This window comes from Polypterus senegalus, chromosome 6 (assembly GCF_016835505.1).
Source record: "Polypterus senegalus isolate Bchr_013 chromosome 6, ASM1683550v1, whole genome shotgun sequence".
Lineage (NCBI taxonomy): Eukaryota > Metazoa > Chordata > Cladistia > Polypteriformes > Polypteridae > Polypterus > Polypterus senegalus.
In genome coordinates this window covers 68,255,624-68,268,224 of record NC_053159.1, presented here as the reverse complement: position 1 = coordinate 68,268,224, position 12,601 = coordinate 68,255,624, and the positions used below count along the sequence as shown (strand labels likewise).

At 38.2% G+C, this 12,601-nt stretch overlaps 1 protein-coding gene across 1 annotated transcript in view; it reads right to left on the bottom strand.

Annotated features, from left to right (window-relative positions):
• LOC120530630 (thrombospondin-type laminin G domain and EAR repeat-containing protein-like) overlaps positions 1 to 12,601 on the bottom strand; it is a 178,991-nt gene that overhangs the window by 78,402 nt on the left and 87,988 nt on the right. The window contains exon 6 of the mRNA XM_039755052.1: positions 195 to 326. Within this exon, the coding sequence (XP_039610986.1) occupies positions 195 to 326 (132 nt within the window). The remainder of the gene's footprint in view (positions 1 to 194; positions 327 to 12,601) is intronic.

Sequence of the window (12,601 nt, the reverse complement as noted above, 5' to 3'; positions counted from 1 at the left end):
AAACTCTAGATTTTGATTTTAAAGGTAATCAGAATATCCTTGTTATTAAATCTTGCAACTGTTATATTGATAAAAGCTGAAGGAATGTACTGTGAACTCAATTTTTCATTTTTTAAAAATAGAAACCATTACTCTTGCAAATTTCTGTAGCTTTTGCTCCAGCACGATTGTGGCTTCTCTATTTTATAACAAACCTTGCAGCATGGTAATCCAGTCCCTGCCGTCACACAGGTGCAAGCCTCTCCTTAACATGTCAAACCAGAGCTGGCCAGCCTCAGTCTTTGTGCAAGGGGGCGCAGATCCAAAGGTCACATGCATTTCAGCTTCTGATATGCAAAAGAGAAAGAAATTAACAGGTTTATTCTCTTAACATGCAATTTAAGGAAATTAAAAAAATATTTTTGCTAAATATCCTGGCAAGTTAGACACTATTATTACTTTATTCTTTCCTTTATCATTTCCTTAGAAAGTTTTGATTCCAGAGTCACTGAGTTATTACATACACTGAAACAAAATGATTCTTTAGTTAAAAAAGTAGTATCTTCTACTCAATAAAGCAACTTTTTTCCGATTTTCTACCAATGTAGTAGTATGTTCAATGAACAATATGGATTAAACATGGAAGGAATACATGATGTGAAAGAATCAATTTTTTAAATGCCAAGATTTCTCCATACATTCATGCCAATGCATTTTCTCCACTTTGGCAAGCAGATGTCTTTTGCAGAACAGGCTGTACCCTGCACATATAGACAAATAGCACTTTTCGCAATGCTATCTCCTATATGTTGGAAATTCTTTTTTCATTTTTTTAAAAGCTTGACACTGGAGTGAAGCTTTCAATGCCATGTTTAACATGAAAATATTAATCTTTATATTCTTTATTGTGATAATGACTTGTATTGCCACACTCATTCTAAAAAATTATTGTTCATTGATATTTACTTTACAAATTGTGATATATGGCCGGCCGTTCATCCAGACTAGTACCCCCAGGCCACCAGATGGAGACCTCCCTGCAGCATGGAGGTGCCCCGAAGCCCAGCAGGGAATCCTGGACAATGGAGTTTTTATCCACAGCCCTGCTGGATACCATAGGGGCCGCTAGAGGACGCTGCAGGGAGGAACAAGGAGTATTTTCCCTACAACCCGGAAGTGCGTCCTAGTCACGTGGACAGAGGAAATGATATGCTTCCAGGTTGAAGAAAAAGAAGTTTTTATCTGACCGAGAGAGCGAAACACTTCCAGGTCAAGGACTATAAAGGATTGTGGGAAACCCAGAGGGTTGAGCTGAGTTGGGTGGAAGGGTGGCAACGCGTCTGGGAGTTGGAGGAATTGATTATTGTGGAGTATTGCTTATTTACAGTATATGAATATTGTGGAGTGCAGGTGCTTTCTGCACATTATTTTGTTAATAAAACAAATATTTGGACTTTTACCTGGTGTCTGACGTATTGTCCAAGGGTTCAAGAGGACGATAGCACCCTCTATCTGTCACAATATCTATTTTAAGCGAATTTAACTTAAAATAAATTAGTTTGGGGGTGGCACGGTGGTGCAGTGGTAGAGCTGCTGCCTCGCAGTCAGGAGACCTGGGTTCACCTCCTGGGTCCTCCCTGCATGGAGTTTGTATGTCCTCCCCTTGTCTGCGTGGGTTTCTTCCGGGTGCTCTAGTTTCAGACATGCAGGTTAGGTGCATTGGCGATCCTAAATTGTGCTTGGTGTGTGTGTGTGTCCTGCGGTGGGCTGATTTGTTCCTTGCCTTGCACCCTGTGTTGACTGGGATTGGCTCCAGCAGACCCCTGTGATCCTGTAGTTAGGATATAGCAAGTTGGATGATGGATAAATTAGTTTTTTTGAACATGACTAGAATCATCCCTTTTGTTGACCACATGTTACGGCATGTTTAAAACAATACCCTCACCTTTATACAGTTGGAAAGAAAGTTACCAATTTTTAGGTAACAGTCATAGATCATGGAATATGTATTTTTGTGAAAACTTTTCTGATACACCCACATCACAAAAGCATCTTTTTCTTTTTTTTCAATACAACTCAGCAAATAGTGATAGGAGGTTCAATTCACTTGACTGATTTGATCCTTTCAAGTTTAGTAAATTGAATCTTTTGATTCAAATGATTTGTTGGATTCATCAATAGGATTTGAGGCTGGCTCATATGGGAAGTGCACAGGGGTCGCAGGTGGTCTCCTCTGATCACACTGAAATGATAAGTTTCAGTAATTCACGTTATTAAATACAGTAATCCCTCGCTATTTCGCGCTTCGACTTTCGCGGCTTCACTCCATCGCAGATTTTAAATGTAAGCATATCTAAATATATATCACGGATTTTTCGCTGGTTCGCGGATTTCTGCGGACAATGGGTCTTTTAATTTATGCTACACGCTTCCTCAGTTTGTTTGCCCAGTTGATTTCATACAAGGGACGCTATTGGCGGATGGCTTAGAAGCTACCCAATCAGAGCACGTATTACATATTAACTAAAACTCCTCAATGCTATAAGATATGCTTCCTGCGTGGCGCTTGATTGTTTGCTTGTCTCTGCCTCTCTCTCACCCTCTCTGACATTCTCTGCGCCTGACAGAGGGGGTGTGAGCAGAGGTGCTGTTTGTACAGAAGCTGTTTGCCTAGTGGATACGAACGCACCTCTAAGAAATGCCACTTTATCGCGGTGCTTCCAAAAGCATACTTATTGATTTTTTGATTGTTTGCTTTAATCTCGCTCTCTCTCACTCTCTCTCTCTGACGTTCTCTGCGCCTGACGGAGGAGATGTGAGCAGAGGGGCTATTTGCACAGAGGCTGTTTGCTTAGAAGATACTGACGCTCCTCTAAAAAATGCCACGGCAAACTTTAAAGCACACGTATTGATTTTTTGATTGTTTGCTTTTCTTTGCAAGCGCTCTCTCTCTCCCTCTGAAATTCTCTGCTCCTGAAGAGAAGATATGTTTGCATTCTTTTAATTGTGAGAAAGAACTGTCACCTCTGTCTTATCATGGAGCACAGTTTAAACTTTTGACTAAAGGGTGTTACTTCATGTCTAGAGGGCTCTAATAATGTTAACAGTGTGGGAGAGTTTATAAGGGCTTAAAATATATAACAATAACTACACAAACATATGGTTTCTACTTCGCAGATTTTCATCTATCGCGGGGGGTTCTGGAACGCAACCCCCGCGATGGAGGAGGGATTACTGTATAATAAATTAAATATTTAACATCTTTATTATTGATATGACATTGTTCTGTTTCAATACATAAAGCATGGCAACACAATTAAAATGTTACATTAGAGCAGCGGTACTCAACCAACTGGCTGTGGACCAGTATCTGGCTATGAATTATTTAGTACCAGACCGCACAGAAAAAAGAAACTTTTTATTTTTTAATTCCATTTTGTTGACTATTGGAGTCTGCAGCGTGTTTTATTTTGAAATATGACCAAATCATCTCTGTACAACTGTGACTATGTTTGGTTGTTAATGTATCTTGAAAGCTGCTGTAATTAAGAGGAGGGGTGGTATCAAGCATTTTTGATATGCATGTAGATTGATTTATTTGTGGTGTAGAATAAACTGTCAAATAACTTTCATCATTCAACATGGTATCAGAAATCGTCAGTAACTATGTCTCATTGAAGTGCAATGAGCAACTGAATTGCACAAGGTAATTGAATATACACTCACCTAAAGTATTATTAGGAACACCTGTTCAATTTCTCATTAATGCAATTATCTAATCAACCAATCACATGGCAGTTGCTTCAATGCATTTAGGGATGTGGTCCTGGTCAAGACAATCTCCTGAACTCCAAACTGAATGTCAGAATGAGAAAGAAAGGTGATTTAAGCAATTTTGAGCGTGGCATGGTTGTTGGTGCCAGACGGGCCGGTCTGAGTATTTCACAATCTGCTCAGTTACTGGGATTTTCACGCGCAACCATTTCTAGGGTTTACAAAGAATGGCGTGAAAAGGGAAAAACATCCAGTATGCGGCAGTCCTGTGGGCGAAAATGCCTTGTTGATGCTAGAGGTCAGAGGAGAATGGGCTGACTGATTTAAGCTGATAGAAGAGCAACTTTGACTGAAATAACCACTCGTTACAATGAGGTATGTAGCAAAGCATTTGTGAAGTCACAACACACACTACCTTGAGGCGGATGGGCTACAACAGCAGAAGACCCCACCGGGTACCACTCATCTCCACTACAAATAGGAAAAAGAGGCTACAATTTGCACGAGCTCACCAAAATTGGACAGTTGAAGACTGGAAAAATGTTGCCTGGTCTGATGAGTCTCGATTTCTGTTGAGACATTCAAATGGTAGAGTCAGAATTTGGCGTAAACAGAATGAGAACATGGATCCATCATGCCTTGTTACCACTGTGCAGGCCGGTGGTGGTGATGTAATGGTGTGGGGGATGTTTTCTTGGCACACTTTAGGCCCCTTAGTGCCAAATGGGCATTGTTTAAATGCCATGGGCTACCTGAGCATTGTTTCTGACCATGTCCATCCCTTCATGACCACCATGTACCCATCCTCTGATAGCTACTTCCAGCAGGATAATGCACCATGTCACAAAGCTCAAATCATTTCAAATTGGTTTCTTGAACATGACAATGAGTTCACTGTACTAAAATGGCCCCCACAGTCACCAGATCTCAACCCAATAGAGCATCTTTGGGATGTGGTGGAACAGGAGCTTCGTGCCCTGGATGTGCATCCCACAATTCTCCATCAACTGCAAGATGCTATCCTATCAATATGGGCCAACATTTCTAAAGAATGCTTTCAGCACCTTGTTGAATCAATGCCACGTAGAATTAAGGCAGTTCTGAAGGCGAAAGGGGGTCAAACACCGTATTAGTATGGTGTTCCTAATAATCCTTTAGGTGAGTGTACATTGACAGCATGGCAGAAGGATTTCGTAGACCCAAACTGCTTGTGTTTGATGGCAATGCTACGGAGAATTGACGTATAATTGAACAAGAATATGACATTTTCATAGCGGCTGCACATTCAGACAAGGATGCATCCACACCAGTATTTATACTTCTCAATCTGACATGCTGTGTTGAAGTGTTGATAAAATGTTTAATTCTTGAATGTGTTTTAAGAAAATTTTAAAGCAAACTTATTTATGTATTTTGAAATAAGGAACAAAGCTAAAGAGGGAGGATGTAGAATAGTGGCTATGCTCTATTATTTATGTACCTTGACAGACTCTTTAGTTAAGGAAGTCGGAGGGGCTGACTTAAGTAAAGTTTGGAAAGTAAAGTTTGGATGTACATTCAGATTGATTTGTTTGTGGTGTACAATAAACTGAGGATAACTTTCAATAAGTGTGACCACTTCTCATTCAACAATCTCCACATCACTTCCGTCTGTGCCTCTTTCTCACACTTGTCTCTGTCACAGTTTTCATGCCCAATACATTAAGCCCACAAGCTAACCCTATCTAAAATGAGCAAAATACAAACATTTCTGGAGATTGTCACAAAAACACTAAATATTCTGCTTCTGTTTCCAATATCATATCTTTGTGAAGCGGGGTTTTTGGCAGTGAAAGCAACCAAAGTGAAATTACATAGCAGACTGGACATAATAAACACACTTCAGGTGTCATCATCTCCCATCGCTATTTGAGATGGAACCCTCGGTGCAGGGAGGCAAGCTCAGGGCTCCCACTGACTCTGCGCTATAATATTTATTATGCATGCACAATGGCCGGACTGTGGAAAATTAGCATACATAAAACCGGTCCTGGTGAAAAAAAGATTGAACACTGCTGCCTTAGAGAATCATATGTGAATGAGAATTAAGAAACTCGTTCTCGGGTAATGGTTCAGTTCATGAATAAAATGAATTAGAATCTACAGACCCGTTCTTGGGTGATGATTGAGTTTGAACCTGAAAGAATCAGTGAATGAGATATGCCAGGTGCCATCAATGAACCATAAAAATGTTTGTGTTAAAGCAAGTCATTGTTAGAAATTAGAATATTTTTCTATGGTTTCATTTTGTATGACTAACTTATTGACTGTATAAAGGGAGCATGAATTGTTGCACATATTTGTAAGTAATTATGTCATTCACATAATACAGATAATTATATTAAAATTACATATTTATATTTTATCAAGTTTTGTACACTTACTACTATGTAAATATAGTTTAAATTTTAAGTTGGTATTATTTAATTGACTGAACTGAGTCTAATAAGTATACTAAATGTATTAATTTCATTTAACTGACAACGTGCAAATTATAAAGCTTAGCTTTTGGTTTTTAGTTGCACTAGTGTTAAGAAACTTATTCAGGTTAACATTTTGATTTAATGTGAAACTGCATTACGAATACATTTGTTCTTAAAAACTTTATATACAAACTTGTGATTTAATGTGAAACTGTCTGCATTACAAATACATATGTTCTTAAAAACTTTATATACAAACTTCTATGTTGAATGCACCTAAAAATGGGCAAGCAAAAAAATTGCCTTAATTAAAAAAAGAATTCAATACATAGTTTTTTTTAGTGTAGGCATAGTATCATATGCTCAATTAATGCATTTTCATAAAACATAATACTAGTAGATTTTACAACACTAGCAATTCTGCAAAGCAAAAAAACCTAAAAGTCATAATGCAACATTATTTTAACCAAAGGCAACAAAGAGATGTGAATGTCAAAGAATCAAGTCAAGGACAAAAGATATTGACATTCTAAACATTTCAATAATGTACCAAAATAAAGAAGAGGAAGAACAAAATCGGCAAGAGAAGGAAAGAAAGCACAGCATACCCCCTAAAGGGTTTATGAAAATAGGTAATCCAAAGCAAACAAATCCAGTTCATAATCCAAAAACTGTAAAAAATAATTATAATCCAGAAACTTGAACAACACTTATAATAATGATCCACACTCTACAACACTCAATAGCACAATGAAGGACCCCAGACCTGAGCCAGAAATAGCAGGCCAAGGGCAGTATGTGAAGGTGAAAAGTATGTGAAAAGGTCCATGGTGAAGCACGACTTTAAATAAATAATTGTTAGTCCCTTAGAGTCCCAGGCTTCAATTGGATGAGGATGTTACCGTGCTTCCACCACTCCAAGTTTTATTGTGGTGCTTGGCTGATCGTATACTCATGTGCTTGACAGAGGTTGCTCCTGCTGATCAATTTGGGGAGAAGGAGTGACCAACCACTCCAGAAGGGATTCCGCTTAAGCCCAAAGAGTGGCAGTGGGAGTCAGAGGAACAAGGTTCAGCATGGCACCCCACTGTTTGTTGAGGAACTGGCAATTGGGACCCAAGTCGTGTTATGGCTGACTGCGCCTGTTGGTGGACATCTCCTCTGCCTGCAAAGATCCTGTCTGGAGTAAACAGAGGAGCTGTCATTGTTTTTGAAAGGAGGCGTTGTGGCTTGGGATTGTTTTTTAAAGACAGATTCTGCCTGGGATTTTAACCTCATTTTTTATTGGATTTATTTATTGGATAGTTTAACCTCCCAGGGGTGTGGAAATCAAATTTGTTTCTACTTGTCCACGGACAAGTAAACTTAGAAAATCCACTTGTCCTCCAGTTAAATTCACTTGCCCATAAACAAATAACAAAAGTGAAAAATAGTTTTTTTTTCTGATCTCTTTTATTGATACCAAAACTGCCTTCCATTTTAAAACTGAAAAAAGTTCTTTCAGGAAGTAGTATTTTGCCACCATGCTCTAGAACATTATATAAAAGATTCTCTTATTTGAACTGGCTAATAAACAATGCCTTCATTATAGCTACACTAGTTCTTTTTTCATATATTACAGTTAAATAACAGAACACTGTCCTGATTCATTTTCTGCCATGTTCTTCAGCTTTTGTCTTGCAACATCTTCTCCCCCAAGAATCGTTACTATCTCAGACAGCATGTGCTGAATGCTTTTCATTTCTGCCTGAGCTGAACTGCATAGTTCCTGGACTGATGGTCTTGCAGAAGTGGATGCCAATGGTTCAGGTTTTTTTATGAGTGATGTGCCTGTTGCCAGATAGCCAGAATTCCATAGCTGGTCGTGGGTCAAACTCTTCTAAAGAAGCAGTATTGAACAGCCTAGCATAACGCTCAACCTCCGAGCGTTCAGCTTTAGAAAACGCTTTTTCAATTGAACCAACTTTTTTCCTACTTTTAGACTCATACTAAACCCCCAGTTCCTATCCTTTTTCTTTCTGCACATAACCAATCACCACACGATAAACGTATTTGTGAAATTAAAACTAGTTATAAGCTTAGACCTCTGAATGGATGGCATAATTAAACATGTATAACAAAATTTTTTTTTAAAGTTCTGAAAACTCTGAGGTCTAGGTTTATAACTAGTTTTAATTTCACAAAGACATTTGCCGTGTGGTGATTGGTTATACGGAGAAAGACAAAGGATAGGAACTGAGGGTTTAGTACGTAAGATAGACACAGCAAACATGCAATAAAAAAAGCCTGCTCAGAAATACATCCATTGAATTCTGCGTTCTTGTCTCCGACCTCCAGATCACAAACCCAACATTTACACAATATTTCAGTTAAACCTGTGTGATACCCATTCAAATATCCAGTTTTTTGAAGCCTCGTCACACCTGCCATAAACTTCTCTACACTGAAAGTAGACCTGAGGACCCCTTAATGCAAGGAAGCAACACTACAGCCACGCCACCGTGCCCCCTGCCACCCATGTCTAATACATGCTTTAATGCATTTCATTGTGAAAAAGATATCAAGTATTTTATCTTAGGATTCTGAATGTTCATTGAGCAGGAATATCATGAAGTCAATTTGCGGCGATTGCTGCCGGCACTTCCTAAGTGCGATAGGAAGTCAGTTTAAGAAGCGCACAGAGATTAACACCTGGGTCGAGGAACACTTAATATAAAGCATTTAATGTGCTACATTAATTTATGACAGGATTTGAGAAAGTCTAGTAAATGAAACATTCATTTTAAGATGAAATTTAGTTTGCGACATTCTACTGATAAAATAAACTACGAGAATAAAGTGGAAATGTCGACTTCAATCTCGGCATTTACATTTTTTTTTGTCTTCACTGTGTCCGTATTTTTTTCACCATGGCCTTAATAAGCTCCTGTAGGTTTCTCAGGGCCTGTTGTGCCAGTTTTAATCAAGTAATGATCCATTTCTCATCCGCGATGCTACTTGTTTCAGTTTCAGCAACACACATATAGCGAGAAGAACGTGCTTACCGCAGTGCATTATGGATTACGCAGGTAATTCCTAATGACGTATTCGAAATTCCGCAAGATGGTACATTTCCAAAGAAGTAAATATTACCGATGTGGTCGGGGAAAAAAATAATCACTTCTAAGTGAAGATTTTTATTGATATTTCATAACATTTGGAAACAGTTAGAATGTTTTCTTCTTTATTTTTAACAAACAGCGCGAAAACAACTTGTTTTATATGAAAAATTCTCTAATCAAAAACGATCTATAGACAGCTCATCAAAACTGATGTTGCGCAATAAATTTCTTAACTCCTCAATATATCACAAACTACGCGAAATCGCAAATTTCAGGAAAGATTAACTGCCTAACAAGCTTTATGTGGAGAAAACAATTGCATTGTAGGTGAAATGACTGCATTTTTATGTAGAAAAAAATTATTTTATCAATAATATATAAAAGTTATCAATTATAATGAAAAATCATCAAATTGCATCGTAATGTCGGCATGAAAAAAATGACCGCATCTCCAAGCGTGTAAATAGTAGGGTAAAATACTTATGTAAGACCACAAGAGTGATTCCTCTTTGAAAAATCAGCCGTCATTTTGTAAACAATATTGAATACCAATATGAGACATGAAGAACATGCCTAAGTAGACTGTTTACGCACAAAGTACGTACCCAAATGTTTAAAATTTGAAAATAGTGGTAAAAATGTGCCCTGCACAGCACATATAATTCTTTTTTCTCCAGAAAATTGCACTTGTCCGCGGACAACTGAAACCAGAAAAACACGCTTGTCCGACGGTCAGTTTAACCGTGTCGGACGAGTCGAGCGTTGGATTTCCGCACCCCTGCCTCCACAGTCACAGAATTTTATGGATTATTTATTTACGAACTAATTGATACATTGCACTTTTTTGAAGACTTTTTAAATTAAAGCAGTGCAACACTTTAAATACAAAATAAGTAAACCATACAATATTATGAAAAATTATAAAATTGCAAATATGAAAACAAAAAAAACTCAAACCATAGACACTTGGAATAAGCTACCAAGTAGTGTGGTAGACAGTAGGAATTCAGGAACTTTCAAAATTCGACTTGATATTTTTTTTAGAAAAATTAAGGAAGAATTAAGCGGATAGGATGGCGAGCTTGGTTGGGCTAAATGGGCTGTTCTCATCTAGATTGTTCTAATGTTCTAAAAAAGCAGAACTAATATAAAATGAAAAATGATATTTGGAAAAAAAAAATAAAAGAAAGTATTCTTGGGCCATGGCTAGACCTTGGCTAAGACATTATTTAGGGAGAAGTTATAAGAAGTTATCCACTCAGCTAGCACCCTCCTATTAGCAACATTCACAGAAACTAGAGACAATAACATTCTACCTCAAACTTTTCGTCAAGCATTAATCACCGTCTTTCCTAAACAAAATAAGGACGTATTACAATGTGCATCATACAGACCAATTTCACTTTTGAATAATGATGTTAAGATACTCTCCAAAGTCCTAGCTAGAAGAATGGAGAAAATACTGCCTTCAGTAATTTCACAAGATGAAACTGGATTTATTAAAGGCTGACATTTAGCGTCCAATTTTCGACGCCTGTTTAATGTAATATACTCACCCGCAAAGTCAAACATCCCAGAGATTTTATTATTCTTGGATGCAGTAAAAGCATTTGATATGATTGAATGGAACTGCCTTTTCACTACATTGGAGAAATTTGGGTTTGGCCTGAACATTAGTGCATGGATCAAACTACTGTATACCAATCCAGAAGCTTCAGTTTGTATTAACAACATTAGTTCAGACTACTTTAAACTAGAAAGTGTTAGCAGACAAGGATGCTCCTTGTCACCACTACTTTTTGCATTCGCCATTGAGTCACTGGCAGTTCACTGTCGAAACGCTTATGAGATAAAAGGGATTATCAGAGAAGGACATGAACAGAAAATTTCTCTATATGCAGATGATATAGTACTGTATATATCAGACCCACAAAATACTGTACCTGCAGTCCTAACAGCACTAACAGAATTTCAAAAGATTTCTGGTCTTAATTAATTAATTTGACTAAAATTGTGCTCATTCTAGTGAATTCTCAAGCACACAATATTAGATTGGACACCTTACCTTTTATCATTGCAGATCAGTTTAAATGCCTAGGGGTAAACATCACAAGTAAACATAAAGCTCTTTATCAACAAAATTTTGCTGTCTGTATGGAAAAAGTCAAGCAAGACTTGTATAGATGGTCAACCCTTCATCTCACTTTAGCTGGAAGAATTAACACTGTTAAGATAATTATCCTCCCTAAGCTTCTCTTTTTATTTCAAAATCTATACTAATATAAGGCAAAGCCCTCACTGACTGACTGACTGACTGACTGACTGACTCACTGACTGACTCACTCACTGACTGACTCACTCATCACTAATTCTCCAACTTCCCGTGTAGGTGGAAGGCTGAAATTTGGCAGGCTCATTCCTTACAGCTTACTTACAAAAGTTAGGCAGGTTTCATTTCGAAATTCTACGTGTAACGGTCATAACTGGAACCTACTTTCGTATACTGTATACGGCCATAGCGGGCCGCTCGGTCGCCATGTCAGGGGAGTTGCGTCTTGCTTCTCACATCATCACGCCTCCCATGTAACTGAGTGCCTGCCCATATAAGGCTGTCCCTCAGCGGCAATCCAATAGAAACTGCCACTAAATATTTAGATGAAGATGAGATGGCCAGGGTGGTGTTTGACACAAACTCAGCGAAACTGCGAGAGAAACTTTTAAGTGCCGGGTCTTAGCTAACATTAAATAAAGCCGTGGACATCGCGAGATCACACGAGATAGCACAGGCACAGCTCAGAAGCTTCGATGCATGTACTCTGAGTGGCTCACGTGAACTGACTTTACGCAGAGAACAAGCAAGACCTCTAAAGAGTGCGGAGACTTTTGATCACATGAACGTGTTTGCAAAAAATGGCGTCTCCTGCACTGCAAAAATATTGTAAAAGTCGAGCAGACGGCGCGCACGCGCGTAGTTGTGCCGGTGTTCTAACGCAACATCCTACCCATCGAAATGATCTACTCACTGATACTGCACATGCGCAGACCCAAATTAATTTAATTAATGCATTTATTGCAGTTTACTGCATAGGTATTTACTGTCAACATTTTATAAGTTGTATATTTTGTATGTGTGACTTTTAATCTTGTACAGGCCATTGTATCCATGCACGAGTAATGACCACCTTGTGAAATCTTTGCATCAGGCTGTGTCTCTTTTGGACATTAAATGATGCATATAGAATAAATTGAGAAATGTTAACATTTCCATAAATTTGATAGATGACT